Source organism: Mesoplodon mirus (genome assembly GCF_964341445.2).
Source record: "Mesoplodon mirus genome assembly, chromosome: 6".
NCBI lineage: Eukaryota > Metazoa > Chordata > Mammalia > Artiodactyla > Ziphiidae > Mesoplodon > Mesoplodon mirus.
In genome coordinates this window covers 134,787,495-134,808,668 of record NC_138982.1, presented here as the reverse complement: position 1 = coordinate 134,808,668, position 21,174 = coordinate 134,787,495, and the positions used below count along the sequence as shown (strand labels likewise).

At 46.8% G+C, this 21,174-nt stretch overlaps 1 protein-coding gene across 2 annotated transcripts in view; it reads right to left on the bottom strand.

Annotated features, from left to right (window-relative positions):
• Positions 1-21,174, bottom strand: part of EVA1C (eva-1 homolog C) — an 87,502-nt gene that overhangs the window by 25,951 nt on the left and 40,377 nt on the right. For both annotated transcript variants that reach the window (XM_082625718.1, XM_082625719.1), the window contains exon 4: positions 13,455-13,607. In XM_082625718.1, the coding sequence (XP_082481844.1) occupies positions 13,455-13,607 (153 nt within the window). The remainder of the gene's footprint in view (positions 1-13,454; positions 13,608-21,174) is intronic.

Below are 21,174 nucleotides of genomic sequence, written 5' to 3'. Positions count from 1 at the left end.
CACCCAACAATGATATATTTAATGAATGAATGAGTGGACTGGCATGGACACCAGGGAATGCAAACATCCCATATATCTGGCTTTAGAATGTGTTTGCTATGTGTGTGGGGGGAGGGGAGGGGTGTGATCCGTGAGTTCAAATCTGTGCTGAGAAAAGCTGCCTGGAGGGGTTTCAGGAAGCTGTCATCCTCCTGTTGGTCCCTGGGTCAGTTCTTCTCTGCAACTCGCTCTGGCTTGGAATAGATCCATCTTTTTTTCTGACTGCTTCTGAATACTCCAGTCTAAAGGAGGCATCTTGCTGGCCCTAATTTGGTGCATCCTTATGAATGAAAGAAAAGTAAACAGGGCAAGTCAAGCAGCCAGTGAAGATGGAATGAACTGTTTTAAGTGCCTGAGCATCAAGTACGTCTCTGTGAAGAGTAAAGAATAGTAACGTGAGCAGTGGATAGCATCAGGGCTCCAGCAGGCCCCCCAGCGCTCAAATCGGACAATGTAAAGCAAGCTTGATAAAGAGACTTTACAAAGGTGTGAATGGGATGTGAACACCTCGAAGGATGGTGCAGGACCCCGGGGCAAGGAACAGCAGTGAGATGCTACCACCCCAAGCGTAAGGGGCAAGGGCATTGGCTTCCAGAGCACAAAGGGGGATGCCCCATGGAGGGGGCTGCTGCACGGAGCTGGGGTCTGCGGTGGGCAGTCGTGGTGCTTACGGAGCGTTGTGTTGTGTTAGGTTAGCTGCTTTTCTGCCTGGATCTCTCATTGGATGAGAGCTCCCGGAGGGCATGGGAGTTTCTCCGCTGTTTGCCCAGCACCTGGTATCTGCTCAACTCACTGAGACTCTGTGTCCCTCCTGCGTAGCACAAGGAACATCTTTTTCACTGTCTCCCTGTGAGGTTTGTATGAAGCAACTGCAGAAGTCAAAGCCCACGTAAACGTGAACTGTTCTCACCAGCTGTCTCTAAGGTTGAATGGAATACCTCTTATGGTTAAGAGTCCAGGAGACCCTCTGTCTGTAGCAGCTGTGAGGAGGAGGATGGGGCAGTGGGTACCTCAGCCCCCTTGCTAGTCCTGTTTCCTCAGCTGGACAATGAAGATACGGGGCTGACTTATTGGTCGGCGTGACCATTCCACAAATGCTACATTTAGAGGGTCCAAGGCCAGCACACAATGTATGTCAGTTACCATCAATGACATCACGCCACTTATGTTAGATGGGAAAATGGTACATCTGCAAAAGGCCTTTGGGACTTATAGTCTAAATTATATGCCTTCTTTGGTCCTGTTAAGTGAAAACAAGCATATGGTACAATCAGACCTAAATTTTAAAGTTTAACCTGCAAATAAGCAAAAATTTGAAAACATTGTAAGGAGAATCACCAAGATGGTAACAGGGGATATTTTTGGCTGATGGGAAAGTTTTTTTTATTTTCCCCTATTGATTTTAAGAGACTTTCCAAGTTTTTGAGTTTACATTGCTTTGAAATGAAAGCGTACAACATGAACTTTCTTAAAAAGAAAAATAAAATTCACGTCTGGATAGAAGACAGCTTTTGAATACGAGGGTCTCTGGGGCGATTTTTTTTCAGAAATGCAAATTTTTCTGCAAATATAATGATAAACTATTCTTTTGTATAACTCAGTTTGCCCCAGAAGCCATGAAAAGTTTACCTAGGAGTAAAGATGTATCCTTTGAATTTTCTTCCAGTTTATTTAAAAAGTTTTTTATTGACGTATGATTAACTTACAATGTTGTGTTAGTTTCAAGTGTATAGCAAAGTGATTCAGTTATACATATATACATATATATTCTTTTTCAGATTCTTTTCCATTATTGGTTATTATAATACAAGATATTGAGTATAGTTCCCTGTGCTATACAGTAGGTCCTTGTTGTTTACTTACTTTATATATAGTAGTGTGTATCTGTTAATCCCAAACTCTTAATTTATCTCTCCCCAGTCCCCCGCAGTTTATTTTTATTATTATTTTTCATTGCTTTGTGGATGCACAGGGTTGACCGTGAATAGTTTTGCTGTCTTTAGGAGCCTCATTATTATTTGGGGTTCTTCTCTGAGCACATTTATCAGTTGAAAAAAAGAAACCTTAAATCTCAAGAGATTTGAGAATGCACTGTATGATTTCTGTGTAAGCTACCCACATTGGGAAGAAGTAACCATAAATCAGGAAGTTATTCTTAGAAGTCCTATAATAACTATTATTGTTTTTTTCTGTAAACTACTATTTTTTTCTGTTTCAAAATAAAAACATGTTTGTAGTTGAAAACTTGAAAATCACAAATATGCCTAAACCAGGAAAATAAAAATCCTCAGTAAATCCCACTAATAAGAAAAAAATGGTTAACCTTTAAATAACCTCCTTCTAGTCACTTTTCTATGTTTAAATGTCCTTCCCCCTCAATGGGATCATGTACATATTACTCTGTATGCTATTTTTTCTCATTTATTAGTATATTTGTGAAAATTTTAACATAAGCATCATTTTAGAGAGCTGTAGAGATTTTCACTTTATGGGTGTATCAGCTCTATTTACAATACCCTATTGGTAGACATTCTGATGATTTCCATTGTTTAATGCTATAAAGAATTCTATGTGAAACATCCTTAGAGATAAATATTTGCACACAGGCATGATAGTTTCTTGGAAGTAGATTGCTTTGTCAAAGGGCATTCAAAACGTTAAAGTTTTTGATACACACTGCCAAACCATTCTCCAGAAGAGTTGTACCAATTCATGCTCTTGCCAGAATTGTATAAGAGCCCTGGAAACTTTATATTTTCTTAGGACATGTGCCTGACCATATTCTTTAAGGCTAACAGAGGAAGGGTGGGGGGAAGAGACTCCTATTTATAAGACTACAATCCTCTTGGACCCAGGGGGTCTTGTGACCAGCGTGATTTACAGAGGCATGCTTCTGCACTCCTAGCTACCCTGCGAGTGAAAGAATTTATCTTGGTGAGAAGGAAAGCACCCACAGTGTGTTTTTAGGAAGAGACCCAAGGTAATTCAGGTCCGATTCAGGTCTGACCATTTCCTTGTTGATGCTGAGCTCTGAACCATTGGCAGGATTCTTTTTTTTAAGTGTTTATTTCCCTTCCAGCCTGATTCTGTTTGCACCTCTCTGCCTGGCAAACTACCCTCCACCCCAATACATGTGATTACAAGATATTCAACTTTTTTTCTGGCGGTGGGGGGGGGGCTACTGTTTAACACTGAAACTGAAGTTAATCGCTCTTTACAACCTGTGTTTATTCAGATAATTAGGCTGGTCGTTCTTAAGAGACTTTCTTGGCAGTGGGAACCCCTGGCACCTTGATCTTTGGCTGAAAAGTCCAGGCCTGCCCACACTTGGCCTTGGGGTGGCCTTAGCCCAGCCTCTGACGTCCATTGTGTCGTTTTTCTCATTCACTTCTTAAGGAAATAGAATCCCTGGAGCCCACCCAGAAAATGTAGCTGCAGCAGGAAATGACGTCCCATCGTGGAGGCCCAGCCAAGGGAGCTTTCTGGAGGCCTGCTTTCCTAAGTTCATGCCCGGGTCTGTGGGAAGGTTCAGTCCTTTCTGTGTTAGGATGCTGCTTCACGGGTGTTTCTTTGGAACCAACACTATCAATCCCTTCCATACCTTTCTTTCAGGTTCTCTTCTACTAGAGGAGCTGTAAGTTTTTTATTTTTTTTTCAAATTTTTTGGCCATGCTGTGCGGCATGTGGGATCTTAGCTCTCCGACCAGGGGTTGAACCCACGCCCCCTGCATTGGAAGCACGGGGAGTCTTAACCACTGGACCACCAGGGAAGTCCCAAGAGGAGCCGTAAGTTCTGAGGGGTCTGGCTTGCTTTAAGATCTTTCAGAAATGTCTTTTGGGTCACCACCCTCAAGAAGAGACACCAGATCTATCTGTGTTTGAACTTGTGTGACAGTAAAATGTCACTTTTTGACAGCTGGCATGGTCATCAGCCTTGCTGCTCTTTTTTTTTTTTTTCTTGACAGCTGTGATGGTCAGCCTTCGTAGTAGTTTATAGGGCTGTGGTAATGAGTACCACAAACTGGGTGGCTTAAACAACAGAATTTTGTTTCCTCTTGGTTCTGGAGGCCAGAAGTCCAAGATGTCAGGAGGGTTGGCTCCTTCTGAGGTTTCTCTCCTTAGCTTGCAAATGGCTGACCTCTCCCTGCGTCCTCACATGGTCTTCCCTGTGTGTGTGTCCGTGTCCTGATTTCCCCTTCTTATAAGCAGTCATGTTGGAGTAAGGCCCTCCCATATGACCTCGGTTTAACTTAGTCACCTCTTTAAAGGCCCCATCTTCCCAAACAGTCACAATTCTGAGGTACTGGAGGTTAGGATGTCAACACAGGAATTTTACAAGGACACAGTTCAGCCCGTAACAGCCTTCAAGATGGCCCCCCATGGTCTCCACCTCCTGGAATTCACACCCTTGTGTAGCCTCCTCCCTCAAAGAATCAGCTGGTCTGTGAGACCCATAGAGTTGGGTGGAGGTGATGGTGTGTGGCTTCCATGTGCTCTTCTGCATCTTGGGCTTTGGGAGAAGCCAGCTGCCATGTCTCAAGGACACTCAAGAGACCTATGTGGGGAGAACCAAGGTCTCCCACCAACAACCTGCACCAACTTGCCCGCCATATGAGTGAGTCACCTTGGAAGTCCAGCCCTCAGATGACTGCAGCCCAAGCCAACATGCCGGCTGCAACCATGAGACACCATGAGGCCCTAAGCAAGAATTTCTCAACTAGGGTACCCCAGAATCCCTGCCCCACAGAAACTGTGTGGTAATAAATGTTCATTTTTGTTTTAAGCCATTAAATTTGGGAATATTTCATTACTCTGCAATCGAAAACAAATATAGTAGATGCAAGCTATTACATTTAGAATGGGTAAACAACAAGGTCCTACTGTATAGTACACAAAAGTATATTCTGTGATAAACCATAATGGAAAAGAATATAAAAAAGAGGGGCTTCCCTGGTGGCACAGTGGTTGAGAGTCTGCCTGCCGATGCAGGGGACACGGGTTCGTGCCCCGGTCCGGGAAGATCCCACATGCCGCGGAGCGACTGGGCCCGTGAGCCATGGCTACTGAGCCTGCGCGTCTGGAGCCTGTGCTCCGCAACGGGAAAGGCCACAATAGTGAGAGGCCCGCATACTGCAAAAAAAAAAAAAAAAAAAGAATATAAAAAAGAATGTCTACATGTGTATAGCTGAGTCACTTTGTTGTACAGCAGAGACTGGCACAACATTGTAAATCAACTATACTTCAATTTAAAAAAATTAAAAAAGAAAGAAAACAAATACACATTTAGATACTTGGAAGTGGGTTGCTGGGGAAAGAAAATCCTAAAACTACAGGAGTAGCTTTGGGACTGGTCAGCGGGCACAGTTGGGAGGACCTTGAGGAGATGGTTAAAGTCCAAGGGCCTTGAAGAGAAGCCCAGCATCAGTAACCTTTGTACCCTGAGTCAAGTGCATCTTCAAGGCAGAGCTTCCCAACTTCAACAGTGAATGCAGGGACTTCCCTGGTGGTACAGTGGATAAGAATCCGCCTGCCAATGCAGGGGACACGGGTTCGAGCCCTGGTCCGGGAAGATCCCACATGCCGCGGAGCAACTAAGCCCGTGCGCCACAACTACTGAGACTGTGCTCTAGAGCCCACGAGCCACAACTACTGAGCCCACGTGCCACAACTACTGAAGCTTGTGCACCTAGAGCCCGTGCTCCGCAACAAGAGAAGCCACTGCAATGAGAAGCACGCGCACTGCAATGAAGAGTAGCCCCAGCTGGCCGCAACTAGAGAAAGCCTGCGTGCAGCAACAAAGACCCACCGCAGCCAAAAATTAATTAATTAATTAATTAAAAAAAAACCAAATCAGCGAATGCACACAGGTATGCTGAATGTTTCTCCTCAGGCCTCCAGGCTTCCCTTGGACTCTTGATTTTGGGAATGGGCAGTGCCTCCCTTTACCCCTCTGTGCCATACAAATACAATTTTCTGTGTGTGATGATGTGGGAAGACTGGGAAGCCCTGTTCAAGGCCAGGGTGTGGTGTGTGACCAATGCCTCACCATGGCTGCGCCTGCCCTTATATATTCCAGATGGGACCAGCTTAGAGTATCACCCATAGAACATGGAGGCTCTGTCCGCCCTCCTCCCAGCCCAGACCTGGAGGCCTTGCCGAGGACAGCATGAGTACCCTCATATCCTTGGGAATGTCCAGTAGAAGCTTGGGTCCCACTATGGGAGGTACTGACAGCCAGGCCTTGGGCAGCCCTGAGGATGCTTGTGGGAGCATGATGGCGTCACACCATGACTTGGGGGCCACATGTACCTGCCCGACGCCCACCAGGGGCGTCCCCCTCTCCACCACCACTCAACCCATTCCCCTTGAACTTATCCTACGTATGAAGTACACAGACGTAACCAGCCCTATATAGCAAACCCAGACTACAAGTTCAGAAAAAAATATACTGTGGCATGGGAAACTTCCAGCAGAAAAAAATGTATAAAGGGTTCATATCTTTACTCTGTCTTCAGCTCATAAAAATTAATGGAAAAAATAAAGATCTCAACAACAACAAAAGGACAAAGGCTAGAGACACAGTGTGTGCAAGCACAAATACAATAACCACAAAAACAAGGGGAAAGGTTCAAGGTCATTCAAAAATAAAGAAAAGCCAATAAAAAATATACAGAAAGGCCATTTTATACCTATTAACTTGGAAACATAAAGAAAAATCGTACAGAATGCTGCCCAAATTGCAGGGAAACCCACAGTTCTACGTCGCTGTTTACGCGTATAAACTGGTACAAAAAGGTTCTGGAAAGACCTCTGGTGGTACCTGGGAAGAACCGTAAACATGCCCAGGCCCTCTTCTGGAATAGAACTTCTGGGAATTTATCCCAAGGAAATAATCCAGAGGAAAGAAAAAGCTACAAGCACAGTTTCCTTACACATTGTTTATGATATTTAAAAATCAGAAACAATGCAATAGGGACTTCCCTGGTGGTGCAGTGGTTAAGAATCCGCCTGCCAATGCAGGGGACACGGGTTCGAGCCCTGGTCAGGGAAGATCCCACATGCCGCGGAGCAACGAAGCCCGAGCGCCACAACTACTGAGTCTGCACTCTAGAGCCCGTGCTCTGCAACAAAAGAAGCCACCGCAATGAGAAGCCCTCACACCCCAATGAAGAGTAGTCCCTGTTCTCCACAACTAGAGAAAGCCCTCACGTAGCAACGAAGACCCAATGCAGCCAAAAAAATAATTAATTAATTAAAAAAAACAACAACAATGAAACAGCCACCAGGGAATGGGTAAGTAACGTATATACTGTATCCCTTTAACAAGAGAGTGATTGATTTTGTCAGGATTTTGTTGGTCACGTGGAAAACCACCCGTGATATAAAGTTAAATTTCAAAGCAGAACTCAAATGTATCTACTTCAGAATTGCCATTATGTAAAAGTTGTTCTCTGCTCATCATACACCAGGACTTGGAAGAGATCCTGAAAAGAAAACTCTTTTCATTTGATGGGAAAAATCTGTGGCTGAATCTTTTTCTTATTTCTGTTCAATACAATGAAGGTACTTGTGCAGAACAATAATCATCACAACTCTTATCTTTTAGAAAGAAGTGGAAATGCTCTCACTGGGTATCTGAGCGCTAAAGCCCCGCTCCACTCTGCTTTCTGACCGAGTATGGGGGGCTGCCCTGGGTACCCGGACTCTGAGCTGGTGGGGCTGCACCAGACTTTAGCTTATATGCAAGAGTAAAAGCACACACATCCCCTTTCAAAGGTCCAAGGTGAGACCCGACCACTTGGCCTTTAGGCAACCATCCTCCCAAGTTCATGCCAGGTTCCGGGGTTAAAAATAAACAGCCCTTTCTCCTTCTTCCAAGTGCTGAGGCCCAGCTGCAGTAATAACTAGGAACGCAGAGCAGAGATCACACACCGGTGGCCCATGGACCGGATGTGGCCTGTAGGCATGTTTTGTTTGGCTCGCACGGTGTTTTAAAAGTTGGAAAATTTCACATTAAAAAAAAATTCAGATTCCCAGCATCTCATGAGAGGGTGGAAGCTGTGACAACACCAGGCCCACATTCCAGGCCGGCAACCATCCACCTGCCAGAGGCCAGTGTGGGTGCCTCACTTAGGAAGGGAGGGCTCTGATTCATTCACAGGGCTCGAGATTCACACGGGCACCTGCCCTGTGCCAGGCTCTGCTCTGCTTGCTGGGAATTCTGCAGGAAAAAAGAGACACATCTCCTCTGCGGTGCTGGCCTTCTCCAGGGGAGAGAGACCATATGCACGTAAGTGACTATTTCCATGTTATGAAGACAATCAAATGGGGACAGCTCGAGTGGGATGGCAGGGACAAGGTGCCGTGCTGGCAGGCTGCCTCGGAAAACCTCTCAGGAATGACGTCTGAGTTGATTCCCGAATGACGAGACAGAGCTGGCCATGCAAAGATGTGGGGTGAGATTCCAGGCCAACGGAAGAGCTTGTGCAAAGGCCCTGGGGTATGAATGAGTGTGGAGTGCTCCAGAGGTAGTGAAGGAAGGGGAGGGAGAAAGGCGGATCACAGCTGGGAGACTGGGTTTATTCTACTAGACAGAGTGAAGGGCTTTAAGTGGGGTGGGGGATGTGATCTGATTTGATTTAAACAAAATCCCTCTGACTGCTAAGTGAAGAAGGCGCTAAGGGAGGGTATGGAATCGAGAAGCGAGGCCGGAGACCAGTCAAGAGGCAGCTCAGGTGGTCCAGGTGAGAGAAGCCCTGAGTGGGCTGGGAGCAAACAGTCTGGATACTGGGTACGGGGAGAGCCCAGAGGACTTGCAGACGCAGTGGATGGGAGATGGGGTCAAAAGAGGGTGCTTTTTTTTTTTTTTTTTTTTGCGGTATGCGGGCCTCTCACCGTTGCGGCCTCTCCCGTTGCGGAGCACAGGCTCCGGACACGCAGGCTCAGCAGCCATGGCTCACGGGCCCAGCCGCTCCGCGGCATGTGGGATCCTCCCGGACCGGGGCATGAACCTGTGTGCCCTAAATCGGCAGGCGGACTCTCAACCACTGCGCCACTAGGGAAGCCCAAAAGAGGGTGCTTTTTAAGGTGGGTGATATTAAAGTGTGTTTATGCCAGAGGGAAGACTGATGATTTTTGTGGGGCAAACACGCCAAATTCAGTTGAAAACCCTTATGTACAGTTTACCTGGGCCTAGGAGTGGAGCATTTCTTAGCATTCAGTTAGATCAAGAAAATTCATCAGCACAGGCAGCCAGGGGTTCATATTTCTGCACACATGCACGGTTCTGCCCTTAAGTGCTAACCCGAAAGGTGAAACCAGAGGCCTCCACGTAAGGCTGGGGGACAAGATGAATGGGGCCCCAAGACGGTGAGATGAAGGGGGCCCCTCAAGGACCCTCTCACTTTCCCTTGGACCCCTTTGCACTGCAGAGCCTAGGGCCAGAGGATCTCTGGCATTTGGGTGGTGGTTCGTGATGCAATGAAGAGCTTGACCCTCAGCCTCACGGGCCCTCAAGGGGCCACGGGCAGAGGCACGCAGCTGTGAGGGGAGGGTGGGCAGGGGGCGAGGGGTGGGCAGGCCGTTTTTGCCATGTGACTTGGCCAGGGCTCAGGACTTTAAAACTGAACAGCCAAGCAAGGGGCACAGTCTCCCATTCACACACCCTTCCTGAGTCAACAAGGCTTATTCACGGCTGACCTGAGGATTCCCTGAACTCTCTATGGAAACCTGTCTTTTAACCACGGGGTCTGCTAACGTTTTCTTTGGCTGATGACTTTTCCCTTTAAACCCAACTCCCATCCAACCTCCCAGGAACCTAAGGCAGTGAGGTACGGAACGTCAGTCATTCAGCCTGCATACAGATCTACCTACCTGGCTGACCAGCTTCTGCTCAAAAGAACTCCTAAGATAGATGTTACTTATTGCTGTCTCCCAAAACACACATGGCTAAGCTAGACTCAGTAAGCCCGAGAAATGGGATGTCCCACACTGATATTAAGAAGTGGAGTCCCAGGAGACGCAAGAGGGAAGAGATATGGGAACATCTGTATATGTATAACTGATTCACTTTGTTATAAAGCAGAAACTAACACACTATTGGAGAGCAATTATACTCCAACAAAGATTTAAAAAAAAAATCCATCTTATATATACATAGGTACACATGTAGTATACGTTCCTAGAAGTGCAATTTCAGGGATTTCAGGATCAGCTGTTTTGTACATTTGTTATTTTCATGGGTATTAAATTGCTATTCATAGTGGTCCCATAGAGTAGTATACAATCCCATCTGCAGTGTTTGATAGTTTCTGTTTCTTCAGACTCCCCCCAATACAGCATGTTCCCAAATTTTTGAATTTTGACAAATGAGAGTTGACAAATGGTATCTTCTTGTTTTTCTCTTCTTATAAATGAAGTGGAGCATCCATTAAAATGTTTAAGAACGACTTGTATTTTCTTCTATGAATAAGTTGTTCATATCCTTTGTCTATTTTCCATAAACTTACTGCTATTTTTATGATAATATGATCAGAGTTGGTTCTATAATAACCAAAACAATAAAATAAAACGTATCACTGTTCAAAAAAAAAAAAGAAGTGGAGTCCCTTTCTGTCGAAAGAGGTCAGATCACCAAGGGTGCCTTGTCCAGCTAAGCAAACCAGATAATACAGGGAGCCCCTGTAGGATGTTCAGGAGGGCAGTGATCAGATTTGCCTTTTAGAAGGTACCTCCGGCCACCCAGGGGAGAAAGCCATGCCTAGGGACAGGGGGACTCCTGCGATGACCAGGCAATGGTCCTTTGACCTAACGCAGCAGCAGGAACAAGGGAGAAGGGGGTGGAGACATTGTGAACACGGGCAGATGTTATATGGGAGGGAGAATGGAGTTTCCAAACTCACAAGTCACTTGCTGGAGCACCGGGCACTACGGACAGACAGCAGGAGCCACCCTCACAAGGGTCTCTCTGCCCACGTGGCAGGCAAGCCTGTTAAGACAGGAGCTAATTAAGAGAAGGATGCCCACTTGGGCCTGCTTCTGCTGTCTGCCTCGGCTGTCCTTCAGAGGACCTTCTACCTTCCCGACGCAAGGGCCTTCCTTCCCTGAACGCTGGGCGAGGGGCCTCGGAGACACGTGTGACACGCGTTCCTTGTGAATTGGTCTTTGGTTCTCTCTCCAGCCTCGCCTGAGAGTGTGCCTGTGTAGCTAGGTCACTTTACGTTCTTCTTCTTCTTTTTTTTTCTTTTTCAGATCCAAGATATTAGTTATGTATAAACTTCTTTTTTATTTTATTTATTTTTTTTTTTTGCGGTACGTGGGCCTCTCACTGCTGTGGCCTCTCCCATTGCAGAGCACAGGCTCTGGACGCGCAGGCTCAGCGGCCGTGGCTCACGGGCCCAGCCGCTCCGCGGCATGTGGGATCTTCCCAGACCGGGGCATGAACCCGTGTCCCCTGCATCGGCAGGCGGACTTTCAACCACTGCGCCACCAGGGAAGCCTAAACTTTTTTAAATTAATGTTTAATTTCACATGTGATCCAGGAATCAATTGCAGCAATTTAACACATTAAGGAGCTCATTTCAGGTTTGATGAATAAAGTGCAACTTCTTGGGCCGTTTCACAACCGGCCTGTTCTCTCTGGTAACACGGCGGGTGGAGCTGAGGCCGTTTCACCACCGCAGACTGGGGCGTGTGATGGTTAATTTCATGTGTCATTTTGGCTAGGCTACAGTGCCCAGTGGTTTGGTCAGTGCCCAGTGGTTTGGTTATTGGGAAGGTATTTTTAAGATATGACTAACATTAGACATAGAAAATAAACTTATGGTTACTAAAGGGGAAAAGCGGGGAGGGATAAATTAGGAGCTTGCGATGAACAGATACACACTACTATATATAAAACAGAGAAACATCAAAGACCTACTGTATAGCACAGGGAACTAGTCAATATCTTGTAATAACCTATAATGGAAAAGAATTTGAAAAAGAATACACACACACACACACACACATACATGTATAACTGAATCAACTTGCTGTACACCTGAAACATTGTAAATCAACTATACTTCAATTAAAAAAAAAAGATATGGGGCTTCCCTGGTGGCGCAGTGGTTGAGAGTCTGCCTGCCGATGTAGGGGATGCGGGTTTGTGCCCTGGTCCAGGAGGATCCCGCATGCTGCGGAGTGGCTGGGCCCGTGAGCCATGGCCGCTGAGCCTGTGTGTTCGGAGCCTGTGCTCTGCAACGGGAGAGGCCACAACAGTGAGAGACCCGCGTACCACAAAAAAAAAAAAAAAAAAAAAAAAAAAAAGATATGACTAACAGTAAATCAGCAGACTTTGAGTAATGCAGATCACCCTCCATAATGTGGGTGGACCTCAACCAATCCATGGAAGGCCTTAAGAGCAAAGACTGGGGTCATCTGAAAAAGGAGTTCTTCTCCAGGCCACAACATAGAACTTCTGCCCGGGTTTCCAGCCTGCTGTCCTGCGGAATTCAAACTCAAGACTGAACATCAACTCTTACCTGAGTTTTCAGACTGCCAGCCTGCCCTGCAGGTTTCACATTTTGCCAACCTCCACAAATGTGTGAGCCAATTCTTTAAAATCAGTCTATCTATCTATCTATCTATTATCTATCTATCAATCTACCTATCATCTATCTATCCATCTATCTATCAATCTACCTATCATCTATCTATCTATCCACCTATCTATCTCCTATTGGCTCCGTTTCTCTGGAGAACCCTAATAATAACAGAGGGTGACTTTGAAGGGTGAGCTCTCAGGCGTGTCGGGCCATCATCTCAGCTCCAAACTGCGGACTTCTAAGAATGACTCGCTGAGCTCTGTTCCACCCTGAGCATAGCCTCCGGGCCTTAGCAGGGGCTCTTGTCCCCACCTGGACGCCGTCCCCAGGACCTGCAGGCTCTCCCCCTCCGAGGCTCTGCTCAGCACACCCATCACTGCGCAACACTGTGCCTCCCTGCAGCATCCTCCGCGTGCCCTCCCGCCTTTCCTCCCTCCCTTCCTCGTGTGCTTTTCCCTTTAAGGCTTATGTGCACCGGAAGTGCGACACATTAGCTCATTTATTATCTGCTTTCTCATTGCCTCCTCATCCACTGCTGGAAGGTCAGCTCCAGGGAGACTCTGTGCTGGTCATTGATGACTCCCCCATGCCTAGAACAGGCCCTGCATACAGCAGGTGCTCAGTAAATCCTCGGTGTAGACTAACTGAACAACAGACGGATTCCAGAATGTGGGGCACAGGGAGACAGGACCCTGAGGGGTGGTTTCCGCCTGCCCTTGACTTTCCCTCTAGTCCAGGTACCAGCCAGCGCGTGGCCTCCTTCCTTAGGGACCGGAGCCCTAATCTCCTCCGACAGCACCCTGAGCACAGCCACGTAAAGACACATACCAAAGGGGGGGAGCCACGTGGCTTCCGAGGAGCAGACGTCCCTCTCCTGGGTCTTCCTGCCATAGGTCGCTGAGTAGATGTTGAGAAACTTGGATTCGTGGCAGTGCAGTTTCAGCTCGTGGTCTTCACACACAGTTTTGTTTTTTAATTCATCTGAAGCAGAAACAAAAATCGGTGGCACCATCAGCTTCCTCAGAAGGAATCAGTAAGCACTGCCCGCGTCCCGGCCAGGTCCCATCTCCCGTGGGGCTGCACCCCAGGAAGGGGAGAGTCGGGATGTCCCTGCCTGCCATGGGCTCTCTGACCCTGCAAAATCCTCTGCAGGAAGAGGGTCAACAAGTGCAAAGACCCAGGGGTTACACTAAGGACCAAACGGAGGAGGAGAGATGCCAGGGTGAAGACAGCAGGGCTCCCTGGGCCGGGTCCTGGGACAGGCCATAAAGGGAGTTTCTCTCTCTCCCCACTTGAGGTCCCACATTCCTTCATCGAAGGGAGCCTTTTCTCAAATGCCATACTGGGACTCACACAGGTAGAGACCAGGAATTACCTGATGGAAAATTAAGTTCAGGAGAGAGTCCAGCTAAACCGCACCACCCAACTTCATAACATTTTAGTATTCTGTTTGTGTATTTACAAAGAGAAAGAGAAATGTTAGGAAAGTAAATTATTTCCTTGTCTAGGAAAGGAAAAAAAACAAGGCACTGTGTCTGTGAAGGATCGCTCTTTGAAACAACAAGGTCCTACTGTATAGCACAGGGAACTATATTCAATATCGTGTAATAAACCATAATGCAAAAGAAGATGAAAAAGAATATTAAAAAAAAAAGAATCCCTCTTTGAAGGGGTGAGAAGAGTTGGCCCCAAGTCTGGTGATCCAGGAACAATGGGCCCTTGGACTGGCGTGGGTCCTAGGAGAGGACGAGTCCAGCTTATAGTTTGTTCCCGAAGAATTTAGGAAAAGTTTATTTGTTTATTCCGTGTACCACAGTGAAACTTCCCTTTGCAACGTCATAGAGTTGACATGATAAGTGCGCCCTGGAGAAAATATAGTTCATTGGGTTTTAAAAGGGTGTCCCCAAAAACCATTTAGTTGACTAAAATGTTTTAATAATGATTTGATTTTTTAAAGTAATAATAGTTAACACTGCAGACACAATAGACTACCTAACTGTGATTCTATTTCTGTGAGCTATCCAGAAAAGGCAAACCTCTGGAGACAGAATGAAGATTAGTGGTCTTCTGAGGCTGAGAGCTGGGGACATGAAGTGACAATGGCAAATAGACACAAGGAAATATTTTCAGATGATGGAAATGTTCTATTGCTGGACTGTTGCGGCTGCACAACTCAGTACACTTACGAAAAATCACTGAATTGTACAGTTAAAATGGGTGAATGTTTTGCTATGTAAATTACACCTCACCAAAGATATTTTAAAAATAACAAGAGCTGATGTCTACTGAGCACCTTCTCTGAACTTAGGCCTTGTTCTAGGATCTTTAAATGTATCAGTGAATTTACTACTCAAAACAGCCCTTCCGTGAGCCACCTCTTTACATCCTTTGCATGTTCTGTTTCGGATTTTTAGAAATCACTTGTAGGAGTGATTCATAGATTCTGGATGCTACCCTTTGAACTTTTGTCTCTTACATGTTATAAATGTCTTTGCCTAGCCTCCCACTTATTTTACACCTTGCAAGATAAAAGCAAAGCAAAACATAAAGGGGACCATGGTTATTTCTTTGCATGTGTGGTTCTCTCCCTCCCTCACCCAAACGTTTGTCTAAGAAAAATCATGAAAAAATGCTAGCCCCACTCTATCACCCCAGTCCTAGTTTTTTCTACTTTGAGGCACATCTTTCAGCCAGACAAGCATTGGTGCCAACGGCAAACAAGAGCTAAATTCCAGGAGCTGCTCAGGGTGTCATGGGCTGCCTAGGATGGGGAGAAAGAGGAAAGAAAACTAGCCCACACCCTCCATCACCTTCACAGTCAACCTGTCTTTCACTTCTCTCTCCCATTCATGTTTTTGTTCCACTTTTCTTTCCTGGATTGGAGGTGCAGCCTGGTCCCCTGAAACCAAAGTTTTCCAATTGTCATTTGAGGCCCATTAATAGGTCATGAAATTAATTTGCTGATTTGTGATTAGAAATTTAAAAAAATAAAGAATAGTTCAGAAAACATCAAAGTGCATCACGCAAAGTAAGGATAAACACTAGTTTATAAAAGATGTTTTCGGTTGAGTGTGCAGTTATGTAGGGCCAAAATGTAAAATGCTTTTCTCACTCGGGGTTGTGATCAAACCAATCTGAAATTCCCTGAAGAAGAGGAAGGCGTGAGCAGTAAACATCAGGGCAGCGGTGGCCGGTGGGACCTTCACATCCTGGAATTGCTGATGCTTAAGTCCCAAACTTAAAACGTGAAAGAAAATAATTTCCTAAAAGAAATGCCACCTTTCGGTAACTTGTAAATTCCCATGCCTTTCTCCTGAAAACAGAGAAGTAGCAGTGAGGCCAAACTTCTGAACTGCTTGAAGGAAAAAGTTTAGGATCTCAAGATTACCATCAGCTCTGGTGCTGGAAAACTCGGGCGATGGTTCTTTAAAACATGATGATAGGAAGATTCATGAACGAAAGGTACAGAGCAGAAACCAGGTTACAGATGCTCACAGGATCATCATCCTCTTTAGTATGTGAACATAGCTGAGGACCCATCAGAGGAGGAAAAAGTCAGGTGATGGGGCTTCCCTGGTGGCGCAGTGGTTGAGAGTCTGCCTGCCGATGCAGGGGACACGGGTTCGTGCCCCGGTCTGGGAAGATCCCACATGCCGCGGAGCAACTGGGCCCGTGAGCCAAAATTACTGAGCCTGCGCGTCTGGAGCCTGTGCTCCGTAACAAGAGAGGCCGCGACAGTGAGAGGTCCGCGCACCGCGATGAAGAGTGGCCCCCGCTCGCCACAACTGGGGAAAGCCCTCGCACGGAAACGAAGACCCAACACAGCCAAAAATAAATAAATAAAGCAAACTGTCAACAAGTAAAAATAAACCCTATAAAAAAAATAATAAAAGTATTAAAAAAATTAAAAAAAAAAAAGTCAGGTGATGACTAAGCAAATGTCTAGGAGGCCCTTTACCCACTCACTGAAATCTTAATTAACAGTTTAAACTTAGAGCCAAGAAAAGTTTTGTTTTCTTTTTCTAAATAAAAAGAACACTGTGTCTGACCTTGACATTGGAGGGTTTGATTTCGGTGAGTCATATCCGCACTGGTATGAGTTTTTCTGTGCTTTTGATGAGTAAACACTAAATCCCACCAACACCGAAATATCGCCTGACTTCAAAAGTCCAGCGTGAGCAACGGCCTTTGATGCAGAACAGAGGGCCTAGCAGACACACCAGAAGAGCTCAAGTACCCTTCCAACTAGAAGAATACCAAAAATGCTAAGAATTTTTCGTGAACTGCCTTCCATTGGCAGAGCTTGCCAAAAAGGAGAAGGGAGAAAACAGGACGAAAAGCAAGCCTTATCTCTGTAATCCGGAAACTTTTCAACTGGAATGGTTTCTTTCTTTTCTTATCAGAATTTTAAAAAATGAGATGAGCTTTTTTAAGGCATGTCATGAAATGCATTTAGTAGCCCCCATCTCTCTGATTTATTAAGACACGTTCATGAAAGGTTCCAGCCTCGGTACCAGCCAAACTCACCCAGAGTAACATGACACTCCCATGTAAGGCCTCCAGTGATTTCTGTCCCCAGAATATGGGCAAATCATCTCCTGGAATGGAGGCGCCTGGGAGTGTCACATTATGTGCTTGGAGGTTACCGCTGTACGATGTCGAGTCCTTTGGTTCCTTGGGAATGTACTAATTCACTGTCACCTAAGAGTGACAGTTCTGGGTTCTAAAATGGGACCATTAACATAATTGCTGCTTTTTTTAGAGAACTAGAATTTGTGTTAGAGCTGGGTTAGAGTGTGGGCAGCCTTCCAGAAACGGGTTGCCAACATCTCTGTGGGTTTGGATGGTTCACCCAGGAGCCTGGGTAGAGGTACAACCACGGCTCTGCTTAAAGGACAACAGCAACAAATTCTCTCTCCTAATTAGAGGTCTTTGTGTGCGATGCATTCCTCTTTAACAATGCATATGGACTTCCCAGGTAACACAGTGGTTAAGAATCTGCCTGCCAATGCAGGGGACACAGGTTCGAGCCCTGATCTGGGAAGATCCCACATGCCGCCGTACAATTAAGCCCGTACGCCACAACTACCGAGCCTGTGCTCTAGAGCCCGTGCTCCGCAACAAGAGAAGCCACCGCAATGAGAAGTCCGCGCACCGCAACAAAGAGTAGCCCCCGCTCGCCGCAACTAGAGAAAGCCCACGTGCACAGCAACGAAGACCCAGAGCAGCCAAAAATAAATAAACAAATTTATAAAAACAAACGAACAAACAAAAACAATGCATAGACACATCTGCATATCAGCAGTGGCCTTTCAAAGATGGGCATGTGGAGCGATCTGTCATGACGGGAACATGTTATTATTGACATTATTTACGACTGCCAGGGCATGGCAATGTTAACATGCAGACAGATACTTGGTCTCTTTTATTGTGTTTTTAAATTCTCAGCAGACAGGGCACCCTGCTATTGCCTGCACTCAGGGCAGACCGCACCCACCCTGCACCCCCAGCCATTGGTATATCACTGCCTTTCAGTCATTCACATCTTTAGCAAGAATTACTTTAATCTGCCTCTTGGAATAACAGCTACCGATCGCTGAGCTCAACTCCATGACAGGTGCTGTGCTAAGCATTTTACGTACAGCACTGTAGTTTTAGTCTTTACAACAGCCCTAGGTAGAGGGTGCTTTATCTTCTTTTTATAATTGAGTTATGGAGCCTCAGAAAGTTTCCCGCCACTGCTCAAGGTTGCACAGCAGCTCCACAGCAGACAGGCACATGAACCCTAAATTCAAAGACTCACTGAAACCAAAATTCTCTGAAGGGATGATATTTAGGGAGGAAGTGAAGCATGGCACACGATCGGGGAAAAGAAGATTCTAGTGAGGATTGTTGGTAAAATACTCTCCAAAAAACAAACATACAAGTAAGCCCTGATTTGTAGCCTTAGCCACTTTCCCTGGTGTAAGTACTTCCATCAGGGCAGATTTCACTGCACACAGTCACGGCTGGGAAGAGATGGGTATAACTGGCTCTCACGGTAACAGCTGGCTCCATGCGTACCTGGGTGCAGCCGTGGGGCCTTTGGACCATTAGAGTGTTATGCAGGGGCTGGAACTGGGGCCATGGAGAAGAGCCTCAGGAGGTGACAGGGTTACAGAAAAAGAGGCAGGAGGGTGCAGGGACCTCACTTCCACCCCTACTTCATAGCAGCAATAGGGGCTGCCACCTAAACGGCAGTGCTTCAGGTCACCAATGTCCAGGTCACACGAGGGGCTCTGGTTTCTTTTATTTATTTATTTATTTATGGCTGCGTTGGGTCTTCGTTGTTGTGTGCAGGCTTTCTCTAGTCGTGGTGAGTGGGGGCTACTCTTTGTTGTGGTGCGCGGGCTTCTCATTGCGATGGGTTCTAGGTTCACGGGCACAGTAGTTGTGGCTCGCGGGCTCAGTAGTTGTGGCACATGGGCTCAGTAGTTGTGGCACGCAGGCTCAGTAGTTGTGGCTCACGGGCTCAGTAGTTGTGGCTCGCGGGCTCTAGAGCGCAGGCTTCAGTAGTTGTGGCTCACGGGCTCTAGAGCATAGGCTTCAGGAGTTGTGGTGCATGGGCTTAGTTGCTCCACGGCATGTGGGATCTTCCCGGACCAGGGCGCGAACCCATGTCCCCTGCACCGGCAGGCGGATTCTTAACCACTGCACCACCAGCGAAGCCCAGGGGCTCTAGTCTGAATGTTTGTGTCCTCGTACAATTCATATGCTGAAATCTTAATGCCCATGTGATGGTATCAGGAGGTGGGGCTTTTGGGAGGTGATGAGGTCATGAGTGCACAGCCCCCATGAATGGGATCCGTGCTCTGGTACACGAGACCCCAGAGAGATTCCTCGCCCCTCCGCCGTGTGGTTAGAGCAGAAAGGACAGCCACCTATGAGGAAGCAGGCCCTCAGCAGGTACCAAATCTACACCTTAATCCTGGCCTTCCCAGCCTCCAGAATTGAGAGAAATGAATTTCTGTTGATTATAAGCCACTTAATTTATGGCATTTTGTTGTAGCAATTCAAACGGACTAAGATGCAAGGGCTTTGCCCCTCAAATCTTTTATACACGGGGCAGCCAGAGGGGCCTCCACCACCCCAGCCGAGGAGCCTCCCTGCTTCAATGCTGCCCTACAGGAAGACTCCACCCCCTTCCCTGGCCATCAGGGCCTTGGATCGTGCTCCAGCTCTCTGCCTAGGGCTCTTTTGCTCCTTCCGGCCCCCGCACCACCCTGTGCCACCCCTGCCACAGGCCTCTGTGAGGAGTCAGCTTTCTGTGCTCTGACTCCACCCCAGAAGGTTGTCACCATCTGCCGGGAAAGCCTTCCCTGAGTTCCTGCCGAGGTCAATTCCTCCTGTGAGCTTCCTGCGCAGTACCAAGGGCGCAGGGGTCTTCTTTAGATATTTCTTTGGACAGAGAAGGTCCTTCTGGAGAAAGGAGATCTTTGGCTTAGAATCTAAAGGATGAGAAGCAACTGGCTAAGTGAAGATCTCAATAAATGCTCGCTTTATGAAGGGACATTGGAAATCACCCAAGACAGAACCACCATCCAGGAATCCTCTGTGAGATGTGAGTTCTCTTCATAACCAAAACATGGCCCACATCTGTGCACAGCAGGTGCTTAATAAGTGTTCGAGGAAATGAAATTAGCAAACAGACCTAACTGCCCACTGTAGCAACAAGGCTGTGGCCCAGCCCTGGCTTACCCAGGGTCTTGTCAATCTCATAAGGGTATTTTCGCTTCTTCTAAAGGCTGGTCCTGCCCAACTTTTTATTATGAACTATTTCCAACATATAGAAAATGTGAGAGAATATCGCAATAAACGGGCAGAAGAGAAAAAGAAGGCAAAGCTAAGGCAGTCAAGGGGGAGGCTAAGGGCATGGCCAAAAACATGGCCAGGGCGTGGTCAAGGGTGTGGTCATTTTTTGAGATTCAACAGAGGGAGGATGCCACTAAAAACGTGGGGATCTAGAAGTGAGTTTCCTCAGTCTGTGGGGTAGGGCAGGAGTTGGTGAGAATTCCTGGGTGGGGAGCAGGGGAGTTTAGGCTGTTCTGCAAACGTTGGGCCTGCTTGTGAGAGCTTGTGATTGTGTGTGCTTGTGAGTGAGTGTGTGCATGTGGTATGACTACATGTGTGACAGTGCCTATGTGTATAATGGTGTGTATGGGTGTGACAGTGTATACGTGTGAGAGTCCAGGTGTGTGCATCGTGTGTGATAGCATGTGCATTGTGAGTGTGTGATAGCGAGTGCATTGTGTATCATAGTGTGTATATGGGTGCACGTGTGAGTATGAGTGAGTTTGAGTGTGTGTTTGGATGCAGAGTAGGGGTGCTGAGCCATAGGGTTGTTCTAAGGTATCTGGGTCCCAGCAAGGAAAGGATTTGAGACAGAAGCCTGGATATTTGCCAAAGCATCCAGGGCTTTCTGTGTGCCTGAGACCATTCCATGTGTATGGCTGATGCCTCACCCACCACAGGAACCCAGGCCACCAGTGTCTTGGGAGATGCTGGGCTC